Source organism: Tympanuchus pallidicinctus, unplaced genomic scaffold (genome assembly GCF_026119805.1).
Source record: "Tympanuchus pallidicinctus isolate F22 unplaced genomic scaffold, pur_lepc_1.0 scaffold5, whole genome shotgun sequence".
Taxonomy (NCBI): domain Eukaryota; kingdom Metazoa; phylum Chordata; class Aves; order Galliformes; family Phasianidae; genus Tympanuchus; species Tympanuchus pallidicinctus.
The window spans coordinates 24,925,879-24,952,768 of NW_026294769.1; the positions used below are offsets into that span (position 1 = coordinate 24,925,879).

Below are 26,890 nucleotides of genomic sequence, written 5' to 3' on the forward strand. Positions count from 1 at the left end.
CAGGCCCGCATTGATTGCCATCTGATTAGAGGCGGTGTGTCCTGACTTTCCCCAGTCACTTAAGCCGGCGTCTCGTTGCTTGTCCTTAGAGACCACAGCTCCACTCAGGCAGAGAGCGTCTAGACAGTATTCATGATCCATCTGTCTGGCACAGCCAGGCTGATGACAAACTCTATTAGAACCGAAACAATTTTTTTCTCTCTTCCCTCCTCCCATCTCCCTTTTCCTCTGAGAAGCAGTAATCTGACACTGAAAATTACTATCATTGTTGCAATTCTCAAAATAGCAGTGCCAGACTTTCATTAACATCAACGCTAGACTGCTAAATATTTAAAGAAATGGATAAATTTCACCTGAAGTGGGACAGCCCGGCACACATGAAAGCAGAAGCACAATCAAAATGTAAATCTAAGCGGTTGTTTTTATCTGCGCGAATTCGGTGTCACAGTCAGAGGGGGATGCCAAAGGTCTCCTTAAACAAAATATTTTCCTTTGATTGAGCTTTTTGTTTTTCAAACAGACTCGTGCTCCAGCCCCCCGCAGATCCTACAAAGCTCAGAGCTGACAGCAGTAGGAGGGGTGCTGAAAGGGAGAGCCAGAGAGCTGCGGTGCGGCTCCTTTTTTACCTCGCCGAGGAAAATGAACTCCCACTGCAAGCCCTGCTCTGCCAAAACAGCCCTGGCGCATCGCCTCCATCAACGCCGACAACTTCAGATTTGATGCAGACGTCATTTTCACTTGACGAGAAGGATTTGTTTCCCTTTTTAATTGTTCTCCAAATGTTCATACGTGTCAATATTTGTGTTCAGCATGCCCATGAGCACCGGCAGATCACAGCAAAGTCTTCCTGCGCTGTTTTCTGCTGAACAACGAACCCAGATCTCCACCATCCCTAAAAACTGCAATGCCGCTCAATTAGAGGGACTTCAATTCTGCAGACTAACAAACAGACTACAGCTCCCATTTCCAAATCTAATTTACTTCTAGCAGGACAAGGCAGGCTGATCATTTGTTCTGAAACAAAGGGAAACGCTCTAAGAAATGAACTGTGTCCTGCTGGAAACACGCACATCGTTCCTATTCATCAGAGCCCAAATTCTGCAGATCATATGCAGCTGCAAGCCGCCCAGAAGGCCAAGTCTTTCCAACGTTTAAAATTCTACAGTGAGCTGCATTTTTCCAATCACAGTGTCATGCACTTAATGCACTCAGCCTCGTAACAGAATTCAAGACTAGCCACCTCGATCAATACATATTTACGGTTGAGAGAAATAAAAACAAGAAATGGGCCTTCCAGGAGCTGGCAGGGGCTCCTTGGAAAGAGGCTACCCGCAGTAAAACAAAGAGTTCTCTCTGAGTGTCCTCACCTACCCTGACACATTCAGCTCTGATGCCATTGCATGCCTTTTGAACAATCAACACCTGCTGGATGGCAACTTGTGTTGTTTGAAACCAGTTTCTAACCAACATGAGCTAATAGAGACCTTGAATCCTTCGGTGCCTTACAGAACCAAACCTCAAATGCAGCACCATAAGGAAACTTTATCTACTAGTCAGGAGAGGAGAGTGAATAAAAACAAAGGCTGCAGAAATACAGGATTTGTTTCACTTTGTGTAACTGCACCTTACTAAGTTCAGCAACATTCAGAAAGACTGCATTAACAGCCTCCACACAGAGACAGATGAGAAGAGCAAGGCAATATGAACGCTCAGCCTATGGGATTAATCTCTGCCTTAACGCTCAGCCACTGCATCTGCTGTAATCATAAGATCCAGGGAGCAGGCACCCACAAAAAGTATCTGTCTATGCTATTGCTCATGCAACGTAACTAAACCAAACAAGTTGCAACAGGACATGCTGGATTTGACTGCTGGCAGGAACACAAATGAGAAATGCTTCAGTAGCCAGGAAATACAAGTTACCACTAACATGGGCATAGTGCTGAAATAAGCTGAAGCAGGGCTTCCCCATGAAAGTTTATTTAGACATCGTTTGGAGGCAGTCTACATGTTACCATGAAATGAGATTAACATTGCTTCTACAGGACAGAAGGTCTGTATGCAGTGGGAGAAAGAGATTCTTTGGGAAAAAAAGAAAAAAAAAAAAAAAAAAAAAGTCCAGGGAAAGCAAAAACACACTAATGCCAACCACTCTGGGTAAAGACCACAGTAGTTCCAATAGACAACAGGCAATCTTGCTCGGATGCAGACCAGCATACACACTGCTCCTTTCAACAGTTTCCTGCCCATTCAAGAACCGTGTGCAAGAAGATGCAAGAATACACCAACATGTAACACTAACTGGCCTAGAAATTAGCACTTAAAAATCTTTTTTTTCCTTTTTTTTTCCTCCTGGTTGTAATTATTTCCTTTTTACAGTGCTATGTTACCTACCTTCTTGTCACTAAGTAGAGGCCACCTGACGTACATATTTCTGCACTGGAAGGCAATCATCAGCTAGGAAATTTCTAGCATGTGTATTCCGGTACACTGTGGCAGAGATAGCCATTAAAATCATTGACAAAAGCATGGAAAAGTTTCATAATTCAAAACGTCATCCCTTTAAGGCCTGGGGACCACACTTAACAACTATTCTGTTTCTTTTTCAAGGCCTGAATAGGCCAGTACAGCTGCCTGCCACATTCCTAGTGATGTTCTTTCCTATTACCAATTGACAACAACTGCTACAATTTAACAGCCTATTTAATAGAGAGAACATAATAAATATCATTAATCCTCATTTCTTTTAAATACTGTTCAGAGCAGTAGCATTTTTCTGCTTTGCTTTGATCTTGTTTTCTGTTCGGTTCATCTTTAGGCCCACTGTTTTACTATTTGTTGCATTTAATTTAGTACAGAAGTCCCTTCATTTAGCAGCACGTGTCACACAGTCCCTACTGCCGTGAAAAAATACAGTCATTATTGAGATCCAAAAGTACAACAAATAACCAACCACCCTTTCTGCCACAAGGAAAGCAAGAAGTTACATACTTCAGGATGCTCCTACCAATAAATGAAATTTTCCTCTTCAAGCTTCTAATTTGCCCTGTTGTTACAAAACTATTAGACAACATGACTGTTTATGTAATCATTCAACTTCACTCAGCACTGGGGAGCAGAACCATCGCTCTGTACAACTTACTGTATAAGGAGTCAGATGAAATCAACAAACTGACAGACCTGGGGAAACAATTCAAATGAAAGAACTTGGTATTTTTTATTTTCTAAGTGTATCAGAGAGTAACTGAGCAGTCTGCATGGTAGCCATCTTGTCACGCATAAAAGGCTGACATGAAAGAAGCAGACCACACCAACCTCAGCTCCTGTGAAGCAGCCAACTGCTGCTGAAGAGACAAATTCTGTCCGGTTTGGTGTGGGTAAACTTCATCTTCCTGAGGCACAGAGAGCACCAGCTAGCTTCCCGCATGGCTGCCTTTCAGGCCTGCCTTTCTTCCTCGGGGCAGTGAACTGCTCAAACACCCCAGGGGAGAGGTAATTTTAGGGAGATCGGGAAGTCTACCAATCCAGGACCAAACAAGTAATGATTTGAAGACTCTAAAGCCTTTGTGGGCTACTGAACAATGACTCAATCCACAAGGCTACAGGAAATCAAAGGGACCGCTTGGATCCCACTGAGGATCCACCCACTCACAGGGTGTCCCTGTCACCCCTTGGTGCCTGCAGTGCATCCACACACACACCAACAGCACCACAAGGCTGCACAACAGCATACAGTGCTGGCTGTATTAACACCACCAAGTAAGGAAATAAATGCTCATACCCAGAGCAATTACGTCTCATGCCTGCAATATCACCAAGCTTGTACATACAAAATATGCAACAAGACAGTGCCCCAGCCGCAGCTTGTTTCCAACACTATACCCAGTCCTTCCCTCCACCTGTACCACAGTGATTTTCCAAGCTCCTGTTGGTCAAACTCAGAAACAAGGGGGCCCAAGGAGGTTGTGGATGCCCCATCCCTAGAGGCATTCAAGGCCAGGCTGGATGTAGCTCTGGGCAGCGTGGTCTGGTGATTGGCGACCCTGCACACAGCAGAGGCTTGAAATCAGATGATCATTGTGGTCCTTTTCAACCCAGGCCATTCTATGATTCTGTGATTCTATGATTCTAATGGAGAAGCTGCTGTATTTCGGTCAGAAAATCCCACTTTTTGCATGCACCAAGTATGAGGCAATTGAAAACTCAAAAGCCAAAAGTTATCCTAAATTAATGGGAAGTACATGTGACATTCTGATCTGGACCTGAGTGTCTTCGTATGACTTCCATTATAAAAACCAAAACCGAAGCAAAATAAAATGAAATAACATAAATGCACATGTACAGCATTACTATTTTAAAACGTTTGATATCACAGCAAAAGTACAAGATTAGTCACTTAAAAACATGTTAAATTGGAGGTTAGAATGAAGAAAGGGAAGGGAATGCATCCAACACCTGTCAGTTTTCTATTATCAATTAACTCCTGTGATTATATCACGTTTAATATTGCATGCGTTCAGTGCAAAAATTACAGATACACACTGCTTGTAATTTCTACTATTAACAGCAACATAATTAACACAGATATTCCTTAGCCAGTCACAACTAGAGCTCAAACAGCTTTCCGAGAGCTGTCATTACTGGCAGAACAACACCAATGGCAAGCACTGCTAGACACCTCATTCCATACACTGCTTTCTCCATCAGACACTGACCAGTGGAGGGACCTACTGATCTGTGGCAAACAACTGTCAATCCTATCAGAAAGGAAATGGTTTAGCGAGCATGTGACAAATTGTCATCCTCCTAATATATGCAATGCTCGTTTCCGCTATCCTTGCATTAAGTAAAGCATTTCTGCAAGAACAGTTTCAATCTTTTTAAAAGCAAATATTGAGGTAATACAGTACCCTGACATACGACAGGAAATCACAGTAACAGCACTTCTCTTGCACCTGTAGACCAGAATCATTATTGGAAAACTCCTCTATTCAGAAAGCTGAATTGCAGTTTAAAAATAGTTGCAAAAAGTAGTTGCCAAAAAATATTAAAAAAAAAAAAAAAAAAATCAAAATTTGATTTTGTTGTCCATCAGCAAGGGCAAAGTACTAAGAGAGGAATTCTGTCGCTCTCTCTGAGATGCACAGGCACAACAGAATAGCAAGTAAGGCTATTTAAATACATACCTCCAAAGCTCAGCGACCTACCAATTAGTGCTGATTTCTGCACTAATAAAATATATACAATGACTGAAACAACTTTCTTAATAGTCTCAATAGCATGTGAAGACTATCACATACACAAAGCACAAAACATTTTTCAGAAATGGAACAAAATTGGAAAGCATTTTTTTAATTGTTCAAAATATTATGCTTTCTTTCTCAGAAACCACTTACAGTTCATACAATTGCAACCTCATTTCCTGCAGCACAAACTCCTCCACTTCCCTTCACATGACCTCAACTTTCCAGATTCAGACACCCACAGAAAGCATGTTAGACAGCACTGCTGGTTCAGTGCTCTGTTTCAGCTCCCCTAGACATGATACAGCAGACCAGGTTTCTGAAGACACTGATTTTTGAGGTAACAGACATGTTCCACATACATACACAGATGCACATGAAGAGCAAGTACTCACAGCTAAAGATGCCTGGAGGTGGATGCTCTGTTACAAGCAGACAGTTCTCTTCATCACTGTTATCCCCACAGTCATTCTGTTGGTTACAAATCAATGAACCAAGATACAAGCATTTACCACTGGCGCAGGTGAATTTGCACTCTGAAAGGTAAAAAGGAAATCAAAACAAAAATTGATGAGGAAATTATTGTTTATCTTCTTCACTACCTAGAATGACTGATATTAAAAGCAATTGGTATTTTTCACATAGATGCTATCTTGGCGGATGGGTCTTTCACACTTCATCACCAAAGGAAATAATGCAGTATTTGTAAGCACTGCAAGTATGAATGATGTCTGACTATATGTGATAAATTTTAGATCACTAGAATCAATCCACTAATAAACCAGATTTGCCATTTTGAAAATTCTACTTATTCTAAGAAAGACAAAAGATTTTTCTAGTTCACATTGCTTACAGTTCAGTTACTTACAACACAGACTGTTTTCTCACCTACATTTGTGTAGCAGTTTATGTATGTGGGGCAAGATAGCACTGTGAATAAATATATTCACTGTCCCATGTTATTAAAAAAATAAAAAGCCTTGCCCAATGTAAACAGCACCAGCTGTAAAGCAGTTTGTAACCAGCAACAGTCCTGTCCAGACACAGACAATTATTCCTTAACTACCTTCCCAAAGCCAATCTGCCAGTCTCCCAGCTAATTACAGTCAAGCACTCACTGCCTGCACACTGAGCTCCCACATTTCAGTTTGCTTTTTTTTTTTTTTTAGAAGGAAACTCTAAAACCTCTATAAAGCATCTGGATGCTATATACAGGCTCACTGTATTCCTTTATGTTTCATTCATTGAAAACAAATGAATGATTTGCTAAATATGGTTCAGTCACAAGGAAAAACTCCTCTGAGACCAGGTATTTAAGCAAAAACATCATTACTTCAAGCTCATTCTTAACTTCTCTCCCTTTTTACTTTTGTGCAAAAGGACTTAGGCTGCCTAACTAATCACACTGGGCTGATCCCTGTCTCTTAAAAGACCACCACAAGGTGGTCTCACCTCCCACTCCATTTTTATGTTGACTTGAGAGCTACACACTTACCTGCTCCTGGTGACCAAGATGGACAACTGCCATCCTTGGCCTCCGGTTTACTGATAAAGATTCAGGAAGTTCCACCACTTGTCATACAAATTAGAGCCTAGTGCCTACTCATGCTCCATGCTTTTCTTTAACTTTCTAAGCCCAGTCAGTCAAGGCTTCAGTCTGACTTACTTGTCCTCAGTCTGAAATGGTAATAGCTCAGTATTTAAACATGGCATTATGTACTGAGATTGTCTACTTGGTCGATAATTAAAATTCCATTGCCCTTCAGCTAAACTGATATTTAAATGTCACCTCTGGAAACAAAGCTTAATAGTAAGCATTTGAGATACAATTAAGAATTATTCACAGAAATATAAATACCATTATAAAAGGCTTTTTCACTAGGCTTGTTCCAAAGATAAATACACTACTGACACAGAAGACACATTATATCTAGACAAATTATAGTTCAGTGATTACACCTTTAGCATGTTGACAAATTCTGGCAATTGTCATTCTGAAGCAATGGCAAAGTAGATGGAACTAAAACCAAGAAACACTCACAAGCCCTTTATTTAAAGTAGTACAATTCCCTGAAATCTAGGCTTCCCCAGCACTGCAGTTTGGGCTGGCTGATTCTGCTTAAGAGAGATGATTTTTATCTTCAACATTTGTTCATCTTCAGCAGCTCCAACAGAAGAGCTCCCATTAATCTTAACAGCACAAGGATTGGACTTGCTCTGAACTGTGAAGACAGGAGCTGTAACTCTAAGACCCTAAAACAGTTTACTGAGGGAGGACATCTGCACACTTGTATCTGATGTGCAACATAAGCATGGCAATCACTGTGGGGTGGGAGAAATAAATTGGGAAGGGGAATGAAATCATTTTTCGTAGCATATTTGCTTTGTAACTAAGAGTGATTCACAGGCCTCTCTCTGAAAACTTCACATCTCAAGTATCAATGACATCTTGGTATGCATACCAACAAGAAGTTGCTGCAGTAAAATATGCTGCAGCATGTGCAACATGTTAAAATGCTACTTAAGAATACAAATAAAAGCTGTAATATGCTGCATAAGAAACACAAGCATTTCCTGTGCACTTAGAATATGTATTTGCAATGCACTTGGTCAAACTGCACTTAAAAATCAGTAAGTACTTTCCTAAGTAAAGTCCTCAGGATTGATGAAGTATTTAAATTATAGAGTCAACTATTATACAAAGTATTTTTCCACATTCCTCATCCTCTTGAGCCATGACAAAGAACTGAAAAAGCCATTTAAGGCCCTGACCAAAGAGAGTAAGCCTTTGAAACCCAAGAAACTAAGAAGGCTATTAACATTTACTTTTGCAAAGGCGACAGAAAAGATCCCTCTCAATACAATCTGACGATTACCACACTTAGGACTCATTTTTGCAAACTCACAAAGTAAGAAACTGGAGCAAGGAAAGTATAAAGCTGTTTTGGAAGATTAGAAAAGCTAACATGAAAGGGTTCAAACTTTGCAGACATTTTAAATGGGCACACCAGAAAAGGCAGTGAAAATCACCATAAATTGCTGAGATGTTCTTAAAATTAGAGTAGCAACAGACACGCTGCTTCTGTTTGAAAGAGAAGTACCAGACACCATAGTGCTTGAAGTCAGAACACGTGGCATGTCACTTTGGCTGCATTTTTTAATTCTTTACTGTGCCTTCATGTTGAGCCCTAGCATAAAGCCTTCCACATTCCCCTCATCACTGATATAAAATGCTCAAGCAAGATGTCGACTCAAAAGAAACTAAAGTTAAGAACTCTGAGTCTCTATTTGCCACCAGTTTATACAGTCTTCAGACAACAGAACACGCGAAGCATTAAATTTTTAGTAGCTCTGTTAAAGTGCTGTATTTTAACTAACATTACTGTAAGAGGACTAACCAGAGGAAAGAATTTGTGATTCAAGCTTTATTTTTTTTTATTTTTTATTTTTTCCAGATATAAACTTAATTGAAATTTGGATTCACTATTCCACAACTACTTGCTTCTTCCTTGTGACATGAATATCACCATTATCAAAGTGAAAGAAAGAGAAAAAGAGTTGTCAGACCTCTGCTGATGCCCCCACAGGAACTGTATGGTTGCTCTCTATACCACGGGAATCCTTTGCTGATTACAAAGTGCTCCATCTCAAGCCATGCCACCATGTTGCTGACCGACATGGAGCAAACTTTCTCCAAATATGAATCAAGCCATTAAGTCTGTAGAAGCATGGCTGAGAGAGAAGATCCATTCCAAAAGAAGCCCGACAAAAAGATCATCATGGAATGGCTTAGAACTGGGAAAAGATAAAATCTATGCATACATGAGATCCCAAAGAAGCCCAGAAGTACTTGTAAAGAGCAGTCTAAGCAAGCAGTGACAGCTGACATTACAAACAGGACAGCACTTTCCATGTCCCAAGTCTAGAACTATCCAATGAAGCCTTTCTAAGCATCTAAAAAAAGGACTTCTCTGTACAGTTATGGTTCATTATGTCTTCCTTCATATAAAATTAGGAAAAGGACCACTGATGTACAAGTGGCAGAAATACCACTGTTAACATCAATGATGACTTCATGTGCTATCTAATAAAATTTAATACCTCATGGAGGACTCAATAATGCAAAACTAAGCCTGCACAATCATGTTCTACTGAAGTCTGAAGGGCATTTTTAAAAGAAAAATGCACTGTAGGAATGGAACAAATGAATTAAACAGATAATTCAATGAAAACACACAAATACTTCCAAACAGGAAGCATACCTAATATGAGGTATTTGTGAACCTGTGAACTGAAATTCAGTACTTTAGAGTATTTTGCATAGTAAATGGATTCAAACAATGTGTGCTTTTTCTAAAACTGGAATTAACTCTCTTTCCAAAGCAAGGCAGATCAAAGTCAGTTTGATGCAGATAGTAGGAAACAAATATTAACAACATTGTCAAAGTGAATGTTAGTAAAAAAACCTGCTGAGATCTGTACCAAAATACAGGAGAGACCTCCAAACTGTGCTGTGGAAATCCAGACCAGTCCAGAATAGATCAATGTACCTGGTGACACACCAGAAAGCTCTTATCAGTAGAAAGCCTTGTACTTGGCTTGTCTAGACAAGAGGAGGGGGAAGAGCTCCAGCTCTGAAAACAAGCCCGCACGATTCTTCTTTCACAAATAACTTCACAAATAATTTCAAAGCTATGCAGTTTTCGTCTTCATTTTCAAGTGGCAATTAGTGAAACATCATAGGTTGGTCAGCAAGGCTCTAACTACAGCTAAACTTGAAGCAGATGACAGCTACTGGAGGTTGAAAAATACACCCCTCCTTATAATTACAGCTTACTACATTTGTAATTACGTCTGGAGCATAATTTGAAAATGTATCTTGCCAATACACTGATTCTTTGATACAAAGTCTTAATAAACACACTTCCAGGTATAACTAGACTCTCTTGGAAAAAATGAATGCCAAGAATACTATGATGCACATATCCCATTTTTATGGACTCTATGTATCTACTACCAACAGGCATGTTGCTCGTAAGTTTGAGGTAGATGCTCACACGCATAAACCATCTATGTACAAGTATTCATTAGTATATGAATGAATGCATTTAAAATCATTAATTGTAGGCTCTCTTTCAGCTGCTACAGCAAAAGATGAATTTGCCTCATGATACAAAAAGAGTTTTCTCGTTAAGAGGAGTTTTGTCTGTAAAATGCAAGATCTGCTATTGTATGTGTCTATTTTACGCTTTCTGTGCCTATCCAACAAGATAATTTTATCCTCGCATTCAACTTAATTATTTTAGACTTCATTTACACTTGACTTCATACATACGAAGAGCATTCCTACTGTTTTGTCATCACACTTACTGTAGGGCATTTTTAATTATAACTAAGTGCTGTTTGTTTTTGTAATGCAAGTCCAACCACAGGCCAAAAAAGAAGCAATGAAGTGTCATACTGAAAAAATACGGTGTTTTAGGCCACTGTTACGATGCCTGTCACAGCTCCTTATTTAACAGGTCTGAGATTGTTATCTGACCCAGGGCTATAATTCTATTCCATCCATTCCGATAATAAAAAAACGTATCCACACAGCCAGTGATCTAAAACTGTTACCACTGAACCACAGTAAAACAGTTCTAACCAACAAAATGAAATCCTAAATTGTATCCAGGACTGGTCCACACTAAAGACGCTCCCAAAATCCACTGAATTGGTAGCAATGCTGGCAGTACAGCCAGCAGAGGGTGATCAAATACCCTATTGGAGTAATGTAAATTGAAGGCAAAAATTCCTGCCCTTGGGTCAATCTGCATTCCAGAATAAAGGCCTAATTTCTGATTTCTTAAATAAGAACTTCATTTTAAATACGCCAACGTATTTCTTCATGTAACCATTCAGATTTCAACACATAACAGCCTGAAAGAAAGTATGTTTAAAGGGCATCATCACCTGCTGTAATGGTAATAAGAGGCAGAAGTAAATTAGGGAGGGTGGGAGGTGCACTCTTCACCAGAGATTAAAGAAATATAAACCACAAATACCAGACTCAGTACAATAAAGCCCTGTTCAACCTCTGATAAACATCTGTCTGTGTATTATTTTTAATATTGTAGACTGTAGCTTTAGAATGGGAAATAAATCATAAATAGGAGGCAGTGTACACAAGGAACATGTTCATTTGGGAAAAAGCTTTGTTAATAAGGAAGATGGCAGGCTGCCATACGATCTAATAAAACTCCACTGGTGCACAGAAAGGAGGGATAAATAGGCCTTTACAAAACAAAACAAAAAAAATCCACTTCATAAAAAGAATGCCAAGCAGAATACCAGCAAAAAATGAAAGCAGGTCAGCTTACGTAGAATAAGAAACAGAGCTGTAATGCACAAAGGTCTGGCCCCTCTGCTCAAAGCCTCGGGGAGGACAGAAGACTGTTCACAGAGCAGCACAAAATGGAGAATATGAGATGTTCTCTACCAGAGGAGATTACAACCTTAAAAACATTACTGTTTGAAAGGTTGCTGTTGATTCTAAACCAGTTTCATCTGCTCGGCTACTACCCTCTTCCAGTCTCTTCCTTTTCCAGCAATTGTTTTTCTGTATTCTTCTTAGGGCAAAACCTGACACAATGCAGTAACACTACTTACTATTTATGCTGATACCTAAAGGAAATAAACATAATATTCTTACATTCTGGTAGCAAAATCTGCTATTCAGTTCATCACTTCATGGACATTACGACATTTTACTAGGCTTATCTTCATTAACAGCCTAACTGCATTAGACATCATGGGGAAAACTGAAGGAACTCCTTTATTTTTGGATTTTTCAACAGAATCAGTTTCCATCTATAATCATTCTTACTCATATGTATCCATGTGGAGTGAAAAGAAACAGAAAAGCATCTTTCTAGAGTCCTTCAAGAGCATTATGAGAAGACTATTCATTAGTACTGACAATTTTCTGCATCTACACCAAATTCAAAAGACTCAATCACCATCTCATCCATGCAATTGATGTGCCTCCCCTGCTTCATGGCTGGGACAAGCATCTGCCTTGAGCAGGTCCAATCAAGAAGGAAAAGCCAACAGCTCTCATCGCATTACTCATCTCAAGCTGACAACCTCTCCAAGGTGAACTTGAAGACCATTAGGCTTACCCAATTAGTCAGTTTTTGCTAGGAAGGGCAAATAAAGGAATGGTTGATTTACTGCCATATTTGGGAATATGTTTTGCCGTTTTATTTTTCATTTATCTTTCCATAAAACAGCAAGACAGTATGAAAACGCTTCAAAAACACTTGCAAGCAATATGTCAAGACCTCCATTCTATTCTGAATATGTATATAAATCTGCAGCTTGGCTCAAAATGTCCCCTTGTAGTCTCCCCTCCCCTAGGAAATAATATGCTTTTAATATTTTGTCAACAATCTATCATCTATTTCTTAATCACACTAAATCAGATTCTATTTTACTTACAGTCCTTTACAAAAAATAAATAAAGATACATAAATTGCATGTTATAGCAGACGCACTTGATCACATGCATTTTAAGGCTTAAGTTCATTGCAACGCTAATCCTCAGTCTCAATGCAGTCTTTATTTCTAATCCTCAAATTTGCCTTGTATAATAATTTGGATATGGCCATGGCAATGCTTTAGCAATGTTCTATTTTAGCATGTTTTACAGTTCAGAGCCTAAGATCTGCATCAGCTTTGATGTAAGTCTGGTTGGTTGTGGTTTTTTTTAGAAATGCAGGTACTGATGGTGGCTGGCAGCCCTTTTACCAACTTGCTTTTCCTGAACTGCCAATCACCTGCCAGTTTATGTTCATACAGCGCTGAAACTCCCAAACTTCTGACCCAAAGTCCCTTGCTCCTTACCTGTGCACAGACTCCGCTGCACTCCCACCAGAGTAGCCTGTCACCTTCTGCACCCGCAGAGTTGCAGAAACGTCCCCCTCAGCATCGTATGCCCTTGGGGACGAGTCTTCCCTGACCCCGACCAGCCCCAGGCCGCAGCAGGCCAGGCTCCAGCTCCCCACAGCCCCGCCTGGCCGCAGCCTTCCCGCAGCCAGGCCCAGCTGCAGGCCCGCAGCGCAGCCCTGCCTTTGGGGGCTGGCTCTGCCCTCACGCCCTCAGCAGCGCCACTCCTGGCTGGGGTGGTGGGGTGGTCCTGGCTGGCAGCCTCAGATGTTCCTTTATGTTCTAGCCAATTTCCCCCAATCAAGTACGTGGAAGGTGCGTTGGTGATTCAGCTAATGACACTCTCATTTTCAGTTGTGAAATTACATGAAGAGACGATTAAAAATACATTAAAACTATACCTTATAATTTTTGTCAAGCACAATGTCGTTATCACAGGCAACTGGAGATGAGAAGAAATTGGTACATGCTAATGAGATTTTCTTAACTTCTCGTTCTCCTTAGTCGTAACTCAAAGAATTCCTGAATTACGGTAAATATTTAGAAATTATCTTAGCTGGTTTTCATCTTAAGAAATCTTTAATAATCTCAAGCAGTGCCACTTGCCAGGCTGCTGGAGTGTCACATACATTGCATTTTTGGGGAATGTTGCCTGCATAGCAAATAGTTCAAGAGCAGATCATTTGATCAGGAAACATCACAAGCTTTGAATCAAGCAAAGTACCAACTGAAGCACATCTCTTCACAGATGCATTCGCTAAGCACTGAGCTCTCAGGGGAGGCACCAAATTGCAGAGAAATACCATCCTCACATGCAGCACAGAGTATTACTGCAGCAAGTGGGGGTCTGCTGATACAGGGACTTAATTTTCCATCTATGTAACATTTAATGCAGACAAGAGCATGCCATGTTATCAATCTCATACTGATGACAGCATTTTTTTTCCCCACATAGTATGTGTACTGATGAGAAAATACCAAAGGAATAAATGTATTTACCACATGCCAAGACACACAGGGCAGTTACAGAGTTTCCAATGGAAACTAAATTACGGATTTTAATGGAAAAAAAGAGCTCTCCATTTCTCAGTTGTATTTAGATTGTGCAATGCTCACTAATGTGACTAATGACAAGTTTTTTTTATTACGTATTATGAAGACTGTTGTTAGTTGTGTCTACCAACTAACAGTTCTTCACTTCACACCACCGCAGTCATGTGTTCCTGTCATAAATTCCTTGTTACGGCTCATCTTTTTACTCAAAACATGGTTTCTCTTTAAAAAAAGTCCAGTTATCTAAGGAAGGTCTAATTCACGTCACTCTGCCTGAGTATTCATTTAAAATTTGTAAGTCAAATAATACATAAGAGTATGGCCAAACAGCTTGCTCTCACTGCTTGCATCTTACAGCGCAGTCAATGTCTTTTTTACTAATACTGCTTGATATCAATCATTATTTAATTCTTCAGTCCTTATTCGACTCTAAAAATGAATCACTGATTTCATTCACCTTAGTACCTTTCCCAGAAGGCTGGATTTTTTGTGGCTAAGCTTTTAAACTATGCAACATGTTTTTCCTTTCATAAAACTCTTCTTCTCTACCTCTTGCTTTCTCCTTCAGCCAATTTCAATTAGCACTCACTCCCAAGTATATACTGCATTGCAAATGTACACAAACTCCCACCTACTTGCACCTACATATAATAGTGAAGATGGTGGTCATTGGGGCTACCTAACATATTCCACTATAAAAGCCTCGGTGAGTCCTTCCCACGTGCACTGAATGCAGCGGGTTTTTGAGGTTGAGCAGGAAGAACAGCTCCAGGCTACAGAAGCGCCTTTTCTTGGTCCCAAGAAATTCTGTCCTGCTCTTACATTGTAAGAAACAACGTTGTAAAAAAATAAAATAAAATTTGCACTTATTTTTCCATTGTCTGTGTCAGAAGAGTTTCTGGCGACATTCCCAAATAACAGAAAGACATAGACACAGTGAGGCTCTGATGATATCGCTGCCAAACCAAACTATGACAGCAGGGGAGCAGGCAGAATAACTGTGGTGGGGAATAGGGTGAGCTCTGCTCCCCCAGGCTTTCACACGCTACTTCAATTCCACTTTCAGGTAGCAGTGCCACAAAGTACAGTCAGTGCCTCTGCCCTCAGATGCTCTTCTTCTGCCCACAGTGCTGCCAACACTGAGTGCATAGGACAGGCAAACAAGTGGGAAGATATGTGAATGCACCACAAAGAGGAAAGTCAGTGTTTTATCATTTGAGGGTGCTTCATTTAGCAACCTAAGCAGCATAATTTGAACAAAGATTTTTTCACACTACGTTTATGCAATATTGTTTAAGCATCACTAACATCTATTTGGCCATACAGCAGCACTTTAACCAAGATTACTTCACAATTTCCCTGGTCAAAGTGCTTACAAAGTGGATAATGCAGAAAACATTGGTATCAATGTCCCAAAGAAACCTCTATTACATAAATCCTACTTCTCTTCAAGCTGTATCACAGAAAAAAAGTAATAACTAGGGACAGCACATGATGCTGAGGCTCAGGTTAAATATTAGGAAAAATTCTTCTTAGAAGGAGTAGTGAAGCCCTGGCACAGGCTGCTCAGGGGGGTGGGTGGGCTCACCATCCCTGGAGGAGTTCAGCAACCCTGTGGATGTGGCACTGAGGGATGTGGATGAGTGGTGGTGGTGGGCTGGTGGTCAGACTAGATGATCTTAGTGGTCTTTTCCAAACTTAACGATACTGTGAGTCTATCTATGTACCATGCAGTATTCTGAAAAGCTCTACAGCACAGAAAACCAAAGCCATATACAACATGGCAGATACGCTGTGTGAATGAATACAAAGGCACAGATTCGACATTCCACAGCCTCTCTTTTATGAGTCATGACAACACAGCAGGCTGTCAGCAGCAATGTAAAGGTTCCCCTGGCACCCCCAGCAGAGTGACTGGGAAGGACAGGACCAGCGGCAGAGAGTGAAGAGGGACAGCAGGCATGGGAATAGCAGCCATCAATGCCTCATTCTAAAGCAAGCTTTGAAGAAGTGCAAGATGTGGTTCACACTGAAGTCATGGTACCAGCTGAAACTACACACCTGAGGGTTGACAAGCAGCCACACACATGTAAATGTGTAGTCAAGGTTTGGGGGACCACAGACAAATGATGCTAATTACTGGTAAAACGTGCGTTACATCCAAGAGTCAAGCTGCATTTGATCTCCAAACCATACCCCAAAATCCTGGCACATTAGCTCAAGCTCTTCTGGTCATGACTTCTGCCTGTGGCTTGTCCTCATGGCCAGACTGATAGCAGCCATGCTTGGCATGCAGCTCAGCCACACCAGCCCTGAGATAGCAATGTCTGTCAGAGGAATGGGACAGCTGGTGATAACCATTTCAGCCATTTGATTTAAATCTGCCACTCTGTATGCCAGCATCCCTTTAGAATTTGTTGGGTGTAGACAAGAGATGGACTAGGACAAACGTCTGGTCAGAGCTCAAGTTATCAGTATGTCAATGACTTGTTAAAGCATATTCAAAATTACACAAGTGATGCACTGAACACAGAGAACCACCCAAAAATATACCATTCACTGACAGAATAAACAACCAGGGCATCGTTAACTCAAGAGCAATTATCACTATTATAACTCTGGGTGAGGTAGTTTGTCGCATGTAGCACCTGCTCATTATTACTAATGTTTTCAGAAACAGTAATAGATTTGTGTTTTTACAAATCAACATAATTAAACTGAGGTCAGTTTCATAGCACTGGTCTTTCCTCAGATTTCAAATAGGAATCTATTTATAATAAAGCAAGAAAGCCAGCTAACAAAGCGTACTGCTGATTTTCACCGGAAAAAAATAATAAGGAACAAAATGTGTTAGAGCTTCCTTGTATGGCCCATCATGTCCCCCAAATAAGGCTCATTCAGCATAAAAAAAAAAAGCTGAGATAATAAGAAACAACATCTAAACAAATTCATTTTCCTTGTTACCAGCAAAGATGTATTTGAAACACCATGTTTTACTACTGAATGATATTCTAACAAGTTATAGTTCTTCCTGAGAGGGATGATCATTTTGAAATCCAGGCTGCAGATTAAAATCATGATGTGTTTTGCACACACTGCACTCAGACAGCTGAACATAAAAAGAATAACAGCACTCCCTCAGGAAAAAGAAAGGAGGTTTACCAGCTACTTAGAAAAGGTAAAGAGCAATCTAGCACACAAATATTTGGGAATCAAATTCAAAGGGGAGTGAAACTATGATATAATGTAACTCTGGGCTCCTTGGTGGTTGCTTTTTTTCTCTTAGACCAGTTAAGGTCTCAGCTATTTTACTGATAGTTAACTAAGGCTACAATTAAATGAAGACTGTGAACGCGTTAGCACATTTTGCTAAGTGTGAGCACCAGACCTCTTGGTTGCGAAGTTGGACTGGAGATGATGGCTAAAATTGCTAGATAAGAGTAAACATTTAAGATTGCTGGCTGTTAAGAAAGAGGCTCACAAAGGAGTAAGTGAAGAAAACAAAATTATGGTTTTAGTTTCAGAAGAGGGTCCTTCACATAATCACCATTTTGCTGTCTTTAGAAGAGTACAAAAGACAAAATTTGGGGCAAAAAACATCTATTTGATGGCATCCAAAATGGGAGGAATTCACAATCTTACACTGCATTAAAATTAAGAGCAACACAGACATAGGGCGATGAATATGGCAGGCTAAGCATCTTTTACTTCACTGACACGCAGGTCTGTCTCATTGCTGAGGTGGTGTTTGGTAGGCTCTTTTGCACTGAACATACATTTCCCTTTAACATATAATTTAAACATCTTGCTTGATTACTTCTTTGATACTAAAGGTGATCTATATAGAGGAAGATTGTGGACAGATTCTGGAGGGGGTGAAGATAAAAAAGAGACGTTAAAATAAGAGTATTCTACCCCTTCTTATTTTCTTTATATATTTAGCAATTCTTTCTCTCTCAGCAACCCTGCGGAGAGAAGTCAAGAAATATTACAAGAATCTACACAATGAAAACTAAGCAACTGATATGAGAGAGCACTACTCGTTAAATCACTTTAAAATCCTCTAGATCAGATCTTCAGCTTTCATGGGACTTCAGATTTATTTCACTTATGCTTATTTATATCAAATGCCTAGCAATCAGCATGGGAACTCTTGCCTTTTCCATAAAGATTTCAGCAAGTGTCTTCTAAAATTTTTAAACTTTCAAGTCACACATCAAGAGCAAAGCAGGGAAAACACAACTTGATTAATAAAGGAATTGTAACAGCGTTGTTTTGAAATATTTTTTCCTTTGGAACAAGTAAACAAATACATCACAGAGAAATAAAACTAAAAAGCAAAAAAGTCTGATCTTTCTGTAGTCTTTCTGTAATCTTCCCTTACAAAGTTCAGCTTTGATTCATGCCATCAAATACAGACTTACGTTCTCACATAAATGTATTTAATAACAAACCCAAAATAATAGCAAACCCAAAATAAAGGCATTGTAGGCCAGGGTTTAGAGCACAAGTCTAAAATGTGAAGAACTGACTCTATGACTCCTTCACAAAGTGTTCAGTCTGTGAATCATTTCATACTCTTTAAATATACGAATAATGTTGAGTTCAATATTTTAATGCAGATTCCTCACAACGCTATTGGATTATTGTACATGACAATTCCTCACAGGTCAGAAGGAAACATATTTCTCATTTTAAAAACATATTGTTGACATTGATTCTAAATCAGACAATATTGTATAGCGTGCATCAGGTGATGAAGGCTGAAAAAGCACATTCCAAACACACATGGAATACTCCTTCCATGCTGAGCTACAATTCTCCGGCTTCCATTTTATTACCTGAAGTATGCATACAAAAATCATCTGGCTGAACAACAGAAATGGCCTCGATTAATTTCATATAATGTTGGTGAGAAAAAAAATACTTGTTATGCTAGCGGTTGGACAAGGAAGCAGCCTGCAGCATGACACTACTACACTGCAGTGTGTGAGGCTTTTAGTCCTGTCACCTATGGATGGTCTCCCAGCTTGGAGCATCATGACAGGAATGCATAAGGTTGGGTACCAAAATAACCAAGGGTAAAAAGTACTGCGCTGTCTTAAATAACGACTAGAGAAATTTTTCCTTCTGAAGCATTAAAAGTCACTGAAGATTTTCTAGATCAAGGTATTGAAACAAGATTTCAATTGTTTTCTTAGTTGCAGTTCTTGGCAAACTGAATAATATTACCACGTCTTGGTGTTGACAACCAGATTGATTAATGATTTTAATAATTTCCTAGCTTCCCCTTTTTTTTTAATCTCATCAACTAACTTTGTTATCTGTACAGATTACAGATGGAACCTGGCCATTCTGTTTCAGCTGTACCACAAAGACAGCTATCAGATGACTTTCGTTTAGTCCAAACATTTATGCCTATCAAAGCAAAAGTAAAACCAAACATATCCATGGTCTCATCTTACAAGAAATGTCTGTTTCTTTGTTGTTCAGAAGTGGTTCCACATGTCCCTTTTAAACCATCTGCAAAGAACAATTATGTGAGTGTATAACTAGCACTGCTGCTAATAGACCTTTACCTTGTTTATTTTTCATTTCCTGAGGCAGAAATGGCACCTGAAGAAGAAATTCTGAACAATATCTTCTTAGAGGACTAATCCATACTCCTCCTGTATCTTTCAATTCTTTCAGGATCGCATTTCTATGCTCACTGAAGTCAGTAATAAAGCTGATGTCCACTACAAGACTGCAAGAATCAGGATTTCAATGAGGAAGGAGGAAAGATCATAAATTTCTCACAGCGATATACAAGAATGCCTTTGTCCCTTACGACAACTTCCCCAACTACTTCAAATGGAAGTAGTTAGATAAATGAAAATGCTTTATTTCTGTGTGAAATAAATGAATATTAGCAGGGAATGTAAGACATCCTACGGATGGAAAGCTGCTATGTGCAGCACCGTCTGAAATACTGAGCATCATAGTCGATGTAACTGCCCATGACGCTGTCACCTCTCCACCTTGGGGCCTGCCAAAGACAGCCATCAATTCACAACTGCTCTACAATAGTTCAGAATGAAAAAATAATAAATTTAATTGTATTGCTAAATTACTCATTTAGAAGAAAGGTGTGAAGGTTCAGAAGAGCTGCTCTGAGAATCATCATGATGAATATCACAAGCCCCCAGCACCCTGGGAAAGATTCTGAAGAGGACTAAAAACAACAATACGATTCATGGACATCTGAGTTCTGGTTTGTAAGCTATAGGTTGTCCTTGTTATTCTATTTCCCAATACATCAGAGAAGGCTGATTTCAAAAGGACCTACAAGGGAACAGAGACTGGTAACTCTTGGCTTAATCTCCTATTAAAACATGAACAGCCAATTTATTTTATTGCTAGTTTAGCCATTAGTATCAATGGGTCACAGACTCAAATTCACTTTCATTGGCAATGTGTCGTCAGTCCCTAACACAGGGGTGATAATGCATCACTCAACAGCTCAATTTCAGTAGGACTGTAACACACCCATAACAGCACTTCCAATAGGATGTAGGAGTACACCTCTAAACAGAGATCACATGCCTTTCTGTGGCTGTGTGCCAGCCCTACACCACCTGATGCTCCCAAATTCCAAGTGAGCAATCAGCAATTAGCGCAAGACGCTGATGGAAAAGTCTCTTCTGCATTAACCATCACAAATTGTGCAGGTGTATTTACAGCACATAAAGGGTCCAGGTGCCTCTCCCAGTTCCCCTATTCCAAAAATATGAACAGGATAATTAAGCATGTCTGGGATTCACTGAGCTGGCAGATTTAGTATTGAAGGAGAACACCTTGTACAGTAAGCAAAGCTCTGATGCACGCAACATTACCTGCAGGGGCAAAGGAGACAGCCAAATTCATGGATCAGCTTTCCCCCTATGTCTCACATCCAGTGCTTTTCCCTTTATCTGTCATCCTGCAGAAAATACCCTTACTTACAGCAACAAAATTTTCAGACTGAACAAATACTGATCAAGTCATAAGTTTAGATGGCAGTACCAGCAGGCTTCTGAAAATGAGCTTCACGGGCACTTTTAATTTCTTTGTCATCACAGATAGTCAACAGGCACTGATCTTTCAGAATTAAAATTAAACCAACCTTTAAAATATTCACAACAAAATTTATTTCCATCTATATCGCAAAGGGAAAAATCAGAGTTTGTGCCTGAGTTGTTAAATTACCATAGCTGACTCTAGTTGACTTCTGACTGCCATCACAGAAGTAATACCCACTACATAAAATTCAATATAGAAACCAGCTCCATTGCATTCAGCATGAAAACGATACACTGCAGTTGATGAAAGGTCTATCATTGATACTAACAATGTTATTTAGCAAGGTAACAAATCATAAGATGGAAATTACCCTGGAACGTAATCTTGAAGTTTCTAATACATTCATAGAAGTTTTCAACTTATTTGCACTTTGCACCTTAGTCAATTCTCCCTTGAAATTGATACCTCTAGGCTTTTTATAGGCACTTCACGAATGTAGAAAATACTGTCTTAAAACTCTCATTTCAGACAATGTTACAAGCTTCCAGGTTACTAGTTTAATACAAAATGAAAAAAGTTACTGTAGCAACTTTTTTTCCCCCTCTTCTAAGGAAAAGTCTTATGGAGCGCTGCTGAGAGAATCTGCAAAATGTGCTCAAGCAGTTGCAAAACAAATTCCTTATATAATGGTTCTTGCCAGTTCTCCATAGATTAACTGTAAAATCAGAATAAATGTAACACATTAGTTGGAGCCCAGACAAGATTTCAAGATTCCTAACCCATTTAAATTCCTTACCAGTAATTATATGTTTCTTGCTACCTTTCTGTTCATCCCTTCACAAACACAAGTAATTGCACATCTTGCTACCCACCATGGGGAAGCATTTTATGGTGCAAGTAGAGTCCCTTTAGATAGTCTGATGACAGAAGGTTTCTAACTGAAGCTAATGTATTTTTGTAATGAGGATCACCATTCCCACAGGAAGAGAAACAGTGGCCTTCAAAAAAATGACTCTTGGTCTCCTCTACTGTGTGGTGCAACTTACAACGTACACAGCAGCCCACACAGTGGCAGAAGGTATATTCCAACCATTTATTCCTTAGCAAGGCTCCACCACAGAGCCCACTACAGTCAGCTTGGTCAAGCCCAGGCAGAAGGACTGTCAGAGCCCTTCTACTACTCCCTAACAGAAGCCAGTCTCTGTTTCAAGCAGTGAGCTGTACACAAGGGGACATCATGGTTTCCAAGAAAGGCCTCTTCTGACCCCTCAGGGTAACAGGCAGAAAGCTGTAAAGCAGTGTCCTAAGGGTACCAACTGGACCACAACACCTGAGCACAGACGATAATTCTTATTGAGAGGCTCTTTCCTGGACATGTTATCAGAAAGAGGTGGGAAAGTGGTAGAGACACAGGGCAGTTATAAGCAGACCAACACCTCGTTATCTTCTGTGTATTGATGGTGTCGCCATTAGTCCCAAAAACATTCCTGTGCAGAAGCTACTAGTAGAGAGTACACAGAGCTCTGAGAAGAGCCAGGCATCAGGAGGAAGGCGGAACATTCAAACTGACAGAAAACTGCAAGCACTACAATGAAGAAATTGAATTACCCGCTTTGGGAGAATTCTCTTTGCGAGGATGCAAAGCTGTAGTCTGTGCCCCTGAAGCCAGGATGATTTGACTGAGGAGTATGAAACCAAGATTTAAATTGATCATTTGAATTGCATATGACAGGCCACAAAATAAATACTTTGGCTACCAATAAGGTCTGCAGTGAAATCCATGGAGATATGAACAGAAGCAGCAGAAAAGCAAATCACAGGCTCAACTGCTTCATCGGGTTTACTGAACAGTCTGATTTGAGCTTAGGTAGAACAGTCTGCCCTTCTGGCTATACCCAGAGTGAGAAAGGACAACTCTGCCTTGAAAACATGAAGGGAGAACTTGTCACAAAGGGAAATGGTGGAAAGAAACTTTAACTCAGCTGAAGAAAATAAGAGTGTGTGTCCTGAATAGCAAAGGCTGAAATTACGATATTGTGGTTTACTGTAGATGTGGCAGTTTAATCAATGCAAGCTTTAAAAAGAAACAAGTTATCTTTTAATTGATCAGCTGATAAAAGTGGAAAAAACAGACAGCATTCCAAGCACACAGACACATCCTTCAGGGAGCTGAAGGAGGGGCTGCAATACATACAGCTTGTCTGTGTTTTCCAACTAAACCAGATGGACTAATGAAAGAAACTACCACTCCTATAATCTCTGTCTTGTAGAAATTGCTAATACAGAGATGCATGGCCCAACATCAAATAATTCATAGCAAGTGGAACAGCTCATGTCAGTAACAAGACTACCCACGAGCAGAGACACAATGCCTTCCCACGTCACCATAAGTCACCAAAGGAAACAATCTCCAAATACTTATCAGTAAGGTTCCAACAGAATAAATCTGAAGATAAACACTGCATATCCAATGATATGTTATAACCAGTGCAAATCCTTATGAAGGCTACTTCTCTAGTAAAATTTGACCAAATAAAAAAAAAAAAAACAAAACACCAACAGTATTACTTTCAGCAAAGTTGCAGAATAATCTGAAAGTAATGAGGCAGAAAAAGAAAGGAGAGTGTTATCTCATTTCACAGCACATAATTCAGTCATTTGGAATCACAGAATGGCTTAGGTTGAAAGGGACCTACCTCCAGGATCATCCAGTTCCGCCCCCCCACTACAGGCAGGGCTGTCAGTGGCTAGATCAAGTACTAGATCAGATTATCTAGAGCCCCATCCAACCTGGCCTTAAACACCTCCAGAGATGGGGCATCCACAGCCTCACAGGGAAGCCTGTTCCAGCACCTCACCACTCTCTCACTAAAAAACTTCCCCCTGACATCCGATCTAAATCTCCCCTCCTTTAGTTTAAAACCATTCCCCCTCGTGATATCACTATCTACTGCTGTAAAAAGTTGATTTACCTAATGTTTACAAATATTGGAAGGCCAAAATGAAGTCCACAGCCTTCTCTTTTCCAGGCTGAACAAGCCTAGTTTCCTCAGCCTATTTTCATAGTAGAGATGCTCCATGTCTCCAGTCATATTTGTGGCCCCCCTCTGTTGAGCTTTCCTGCACTGAGAGACCCAGACTTGGACACAGTACTCCACATGGGGCCTCACAAGGGCAAAGCAGAGGAAGACAATCACCTCCCTTGCCCTGCTGGCCACTCCTTTTCTGATGGAACCCAGGATACCACTGGCATTCTGGGCTGCAAGAGCACACTGCTGGCTCACGTTCAGTTTTTCATCAATCAGGAATTCCCTAAGTCCTTTTCAGCAGGGCTACCATCATCAAAGGAATCGTCAAAGACAACAACGGCAGGTGAGCGCAGCATCAGCACATCAGAACACCTGTACAGTGGTGAGAAAATACAAATGTTTCATAGTGGACCTTAGCAGTAACACATACTCACTTTGTACTAAAGGCATATCTGATTCTTTTTAACATTATGAGATTTGAAATATCCTTTTCTAAATGAACTGGACATACTCAATTTTGTGTTTTCTGGTAGATGTGTTTAACAAAACTAAGTGTCCTTAGCTGCCCAAGCCTTATTAAAACGGGACCCCTTGTTCCATTTATATGAAGACTACCTACCTTGTGCATCATTAAAAAGAATATCCAATGAATAGCCTTTAGAGTACCATTCTATAAAGACATGCTTGCTGCAGCAAGGTCTGCAAATACATATATTACTCTCTCAGTTTAAGTTGTGTATTTTTAAACTCTTATAGGACTGTTAAGATATTGACAATATTGCACAAAGCTCACCAATAAAATAACATTTTTTAAGTTATCACTTTAAGTGCCTTCGTTAAGTGACTTCTACTTTAATAACTAAAGGATTACTGTTCCACTCAATTTAATGATTCATAATTACCATGCAGATAAAAGAACATATGAGGTTAACAGCTATGACCATTAGCTGTAACCCAGACAGCGTAGCACTGTATGATTGATCTATTTTCTTCAAGAATAAAATTGAGATACAGAGAATTACTATTACTGTATGAACAAGTACAGAAAGCTTGGGAGTAAACGCATGGAAAAAACAGCAAGAAGGAGAGGAAGGAAAAATGGAAGCACATCGAGTTTATTTCCAAGTATCTAAGAACTGCTTTCTAGGCATCATATAATGTCTACGCAGTATCAAACTGATCCAAGTTTTAGACAGTGGCCCCATGTTTAAGAAAAGTAAGAATAGGCTATGACATTCTTCTGAAAATAATCATGGCTCTTTCCCAGTTTAAACTGTTTCACGACTGGCAGGTTAAGGACAACATTTCCAGAGTTTGTTCCCTTTACAAGTATTTCAGGTTTATCTAACTCACTGATGGCAGAGCTTTCATTGGGGGAGTAATGACAGAAATCTCCATTAAAACAAACATGTCAACCACCGTATTCACTAATTTTATAATCTAATTTTATCTTTGGGACCAAAGAGTCCTCTACAAGGCTTTACCTTGGAACACACAACCACAATTCAGGCTGTCTTTGACATCCTTCTTCCATCTCTTCCCACAGTGTTTCCAGGTGACAGGCACAACCTTTTTCATGAGAATTCTCTCCCCAATGCCTGTCCATGACTGGTTTTAATGCTGTTTTGTTTAAGCAGCAGAAGATGGCCCTAAGCAAACCGCAGGACCTTGAACATACATCTAAAAATTTCCTGGAAGTGAAGGGCTCAAATATTTGTGGGTATCAGTATCTCACATGTTTGCTTTCCAAACAGATTATTTGTTAAGAAATATGATCTCTCTACAAACCCTTTTCACATCAGAGAAAGCACATCATGTAAAAAGCAGGCATTTTTGAAGCTCTTCAAAATAAGACTTGCATGGTGTCATAAGATCTGTGTATTAAGTAACAAAGCAATGAGCCTGCCTGCCCCACATTAACCAAAATCATAGTTTGCATTTCAAGATCCTTAAAGAAGGAGTGAAACTAGTATGGGCAGCTCTATTTGTATTCAGCTCACTGCGTTTTGTTCTGTTCCCCTACATTTCAATAATCCTACTCTCTAGTTGGCGATTCAGCAACAGATTTTTTAAAACCTTAAGTAATATGCTGTATTCTTTAAGCAGTTCTGTACCTCACTACTTCCTTTTTCCCAATGTACAATTAATACCTGTAGAGAAGAATGGCTGATTGTGGCACAGATTTTATGGGTAGCTGTAATTCTTCTTCAGAGAGATTCTTTCCAGTAGTGCTGGCATAAAGCAAGCCTTCAGTTTCCACACAACATCCTACTGACTTATACTTCTCAGGCAGTAAGTAAAGAGAATAAAGATGCAACAGAGGAAATACAAGAAAAGAGTGCAGCTAAATAAACTCTGACTTGAAAATAAAAATGAATAAATTAGCACTTGTGGTTATAATCTCACCCTTCATGCTAGGTTCAGAGGCTGTAGCTTTTAGCTCTTAGGTCTGCCATGTTTTCTAGATCACTCCACATAAATATTTCATTCTATGCCTTAGTTGACTATCTGTAAATGGAGGACAGCAATAACTATTCCTCTCTGTTTCTAGTTTGCTTTTTTTTTTCCCTTTATGATTTTGAGATTTTAAAATGG

The 26,890-nt window shown here is 39.8% G+C and overlaps 1 protein-coding gene across 1 annotated transcript in view; it reads right to left on the bottom strand.

Annotated features, from left to right (window-relative positions):
- The window catches only part of LDLRAD4 (low density lipoprotein receptor class A domain containing 4), a 271,366-nt gene that overhangs the window by 135,527 nt on the left and 108,949 nt on the right, over positions 1 to 26,890 (bottom strand). The window contains exon 4 of the mRNA XM_052704089.1: positions 5,639 to 5,779. Within this exon, the coding sequence (XP_052560049.1) occupies positions 5,639 to 5,779 (141 nt within the window). The remainder of the gene's footprint in view (positions 1 to 5,638; positions 5,780 to 26,890) is intronic.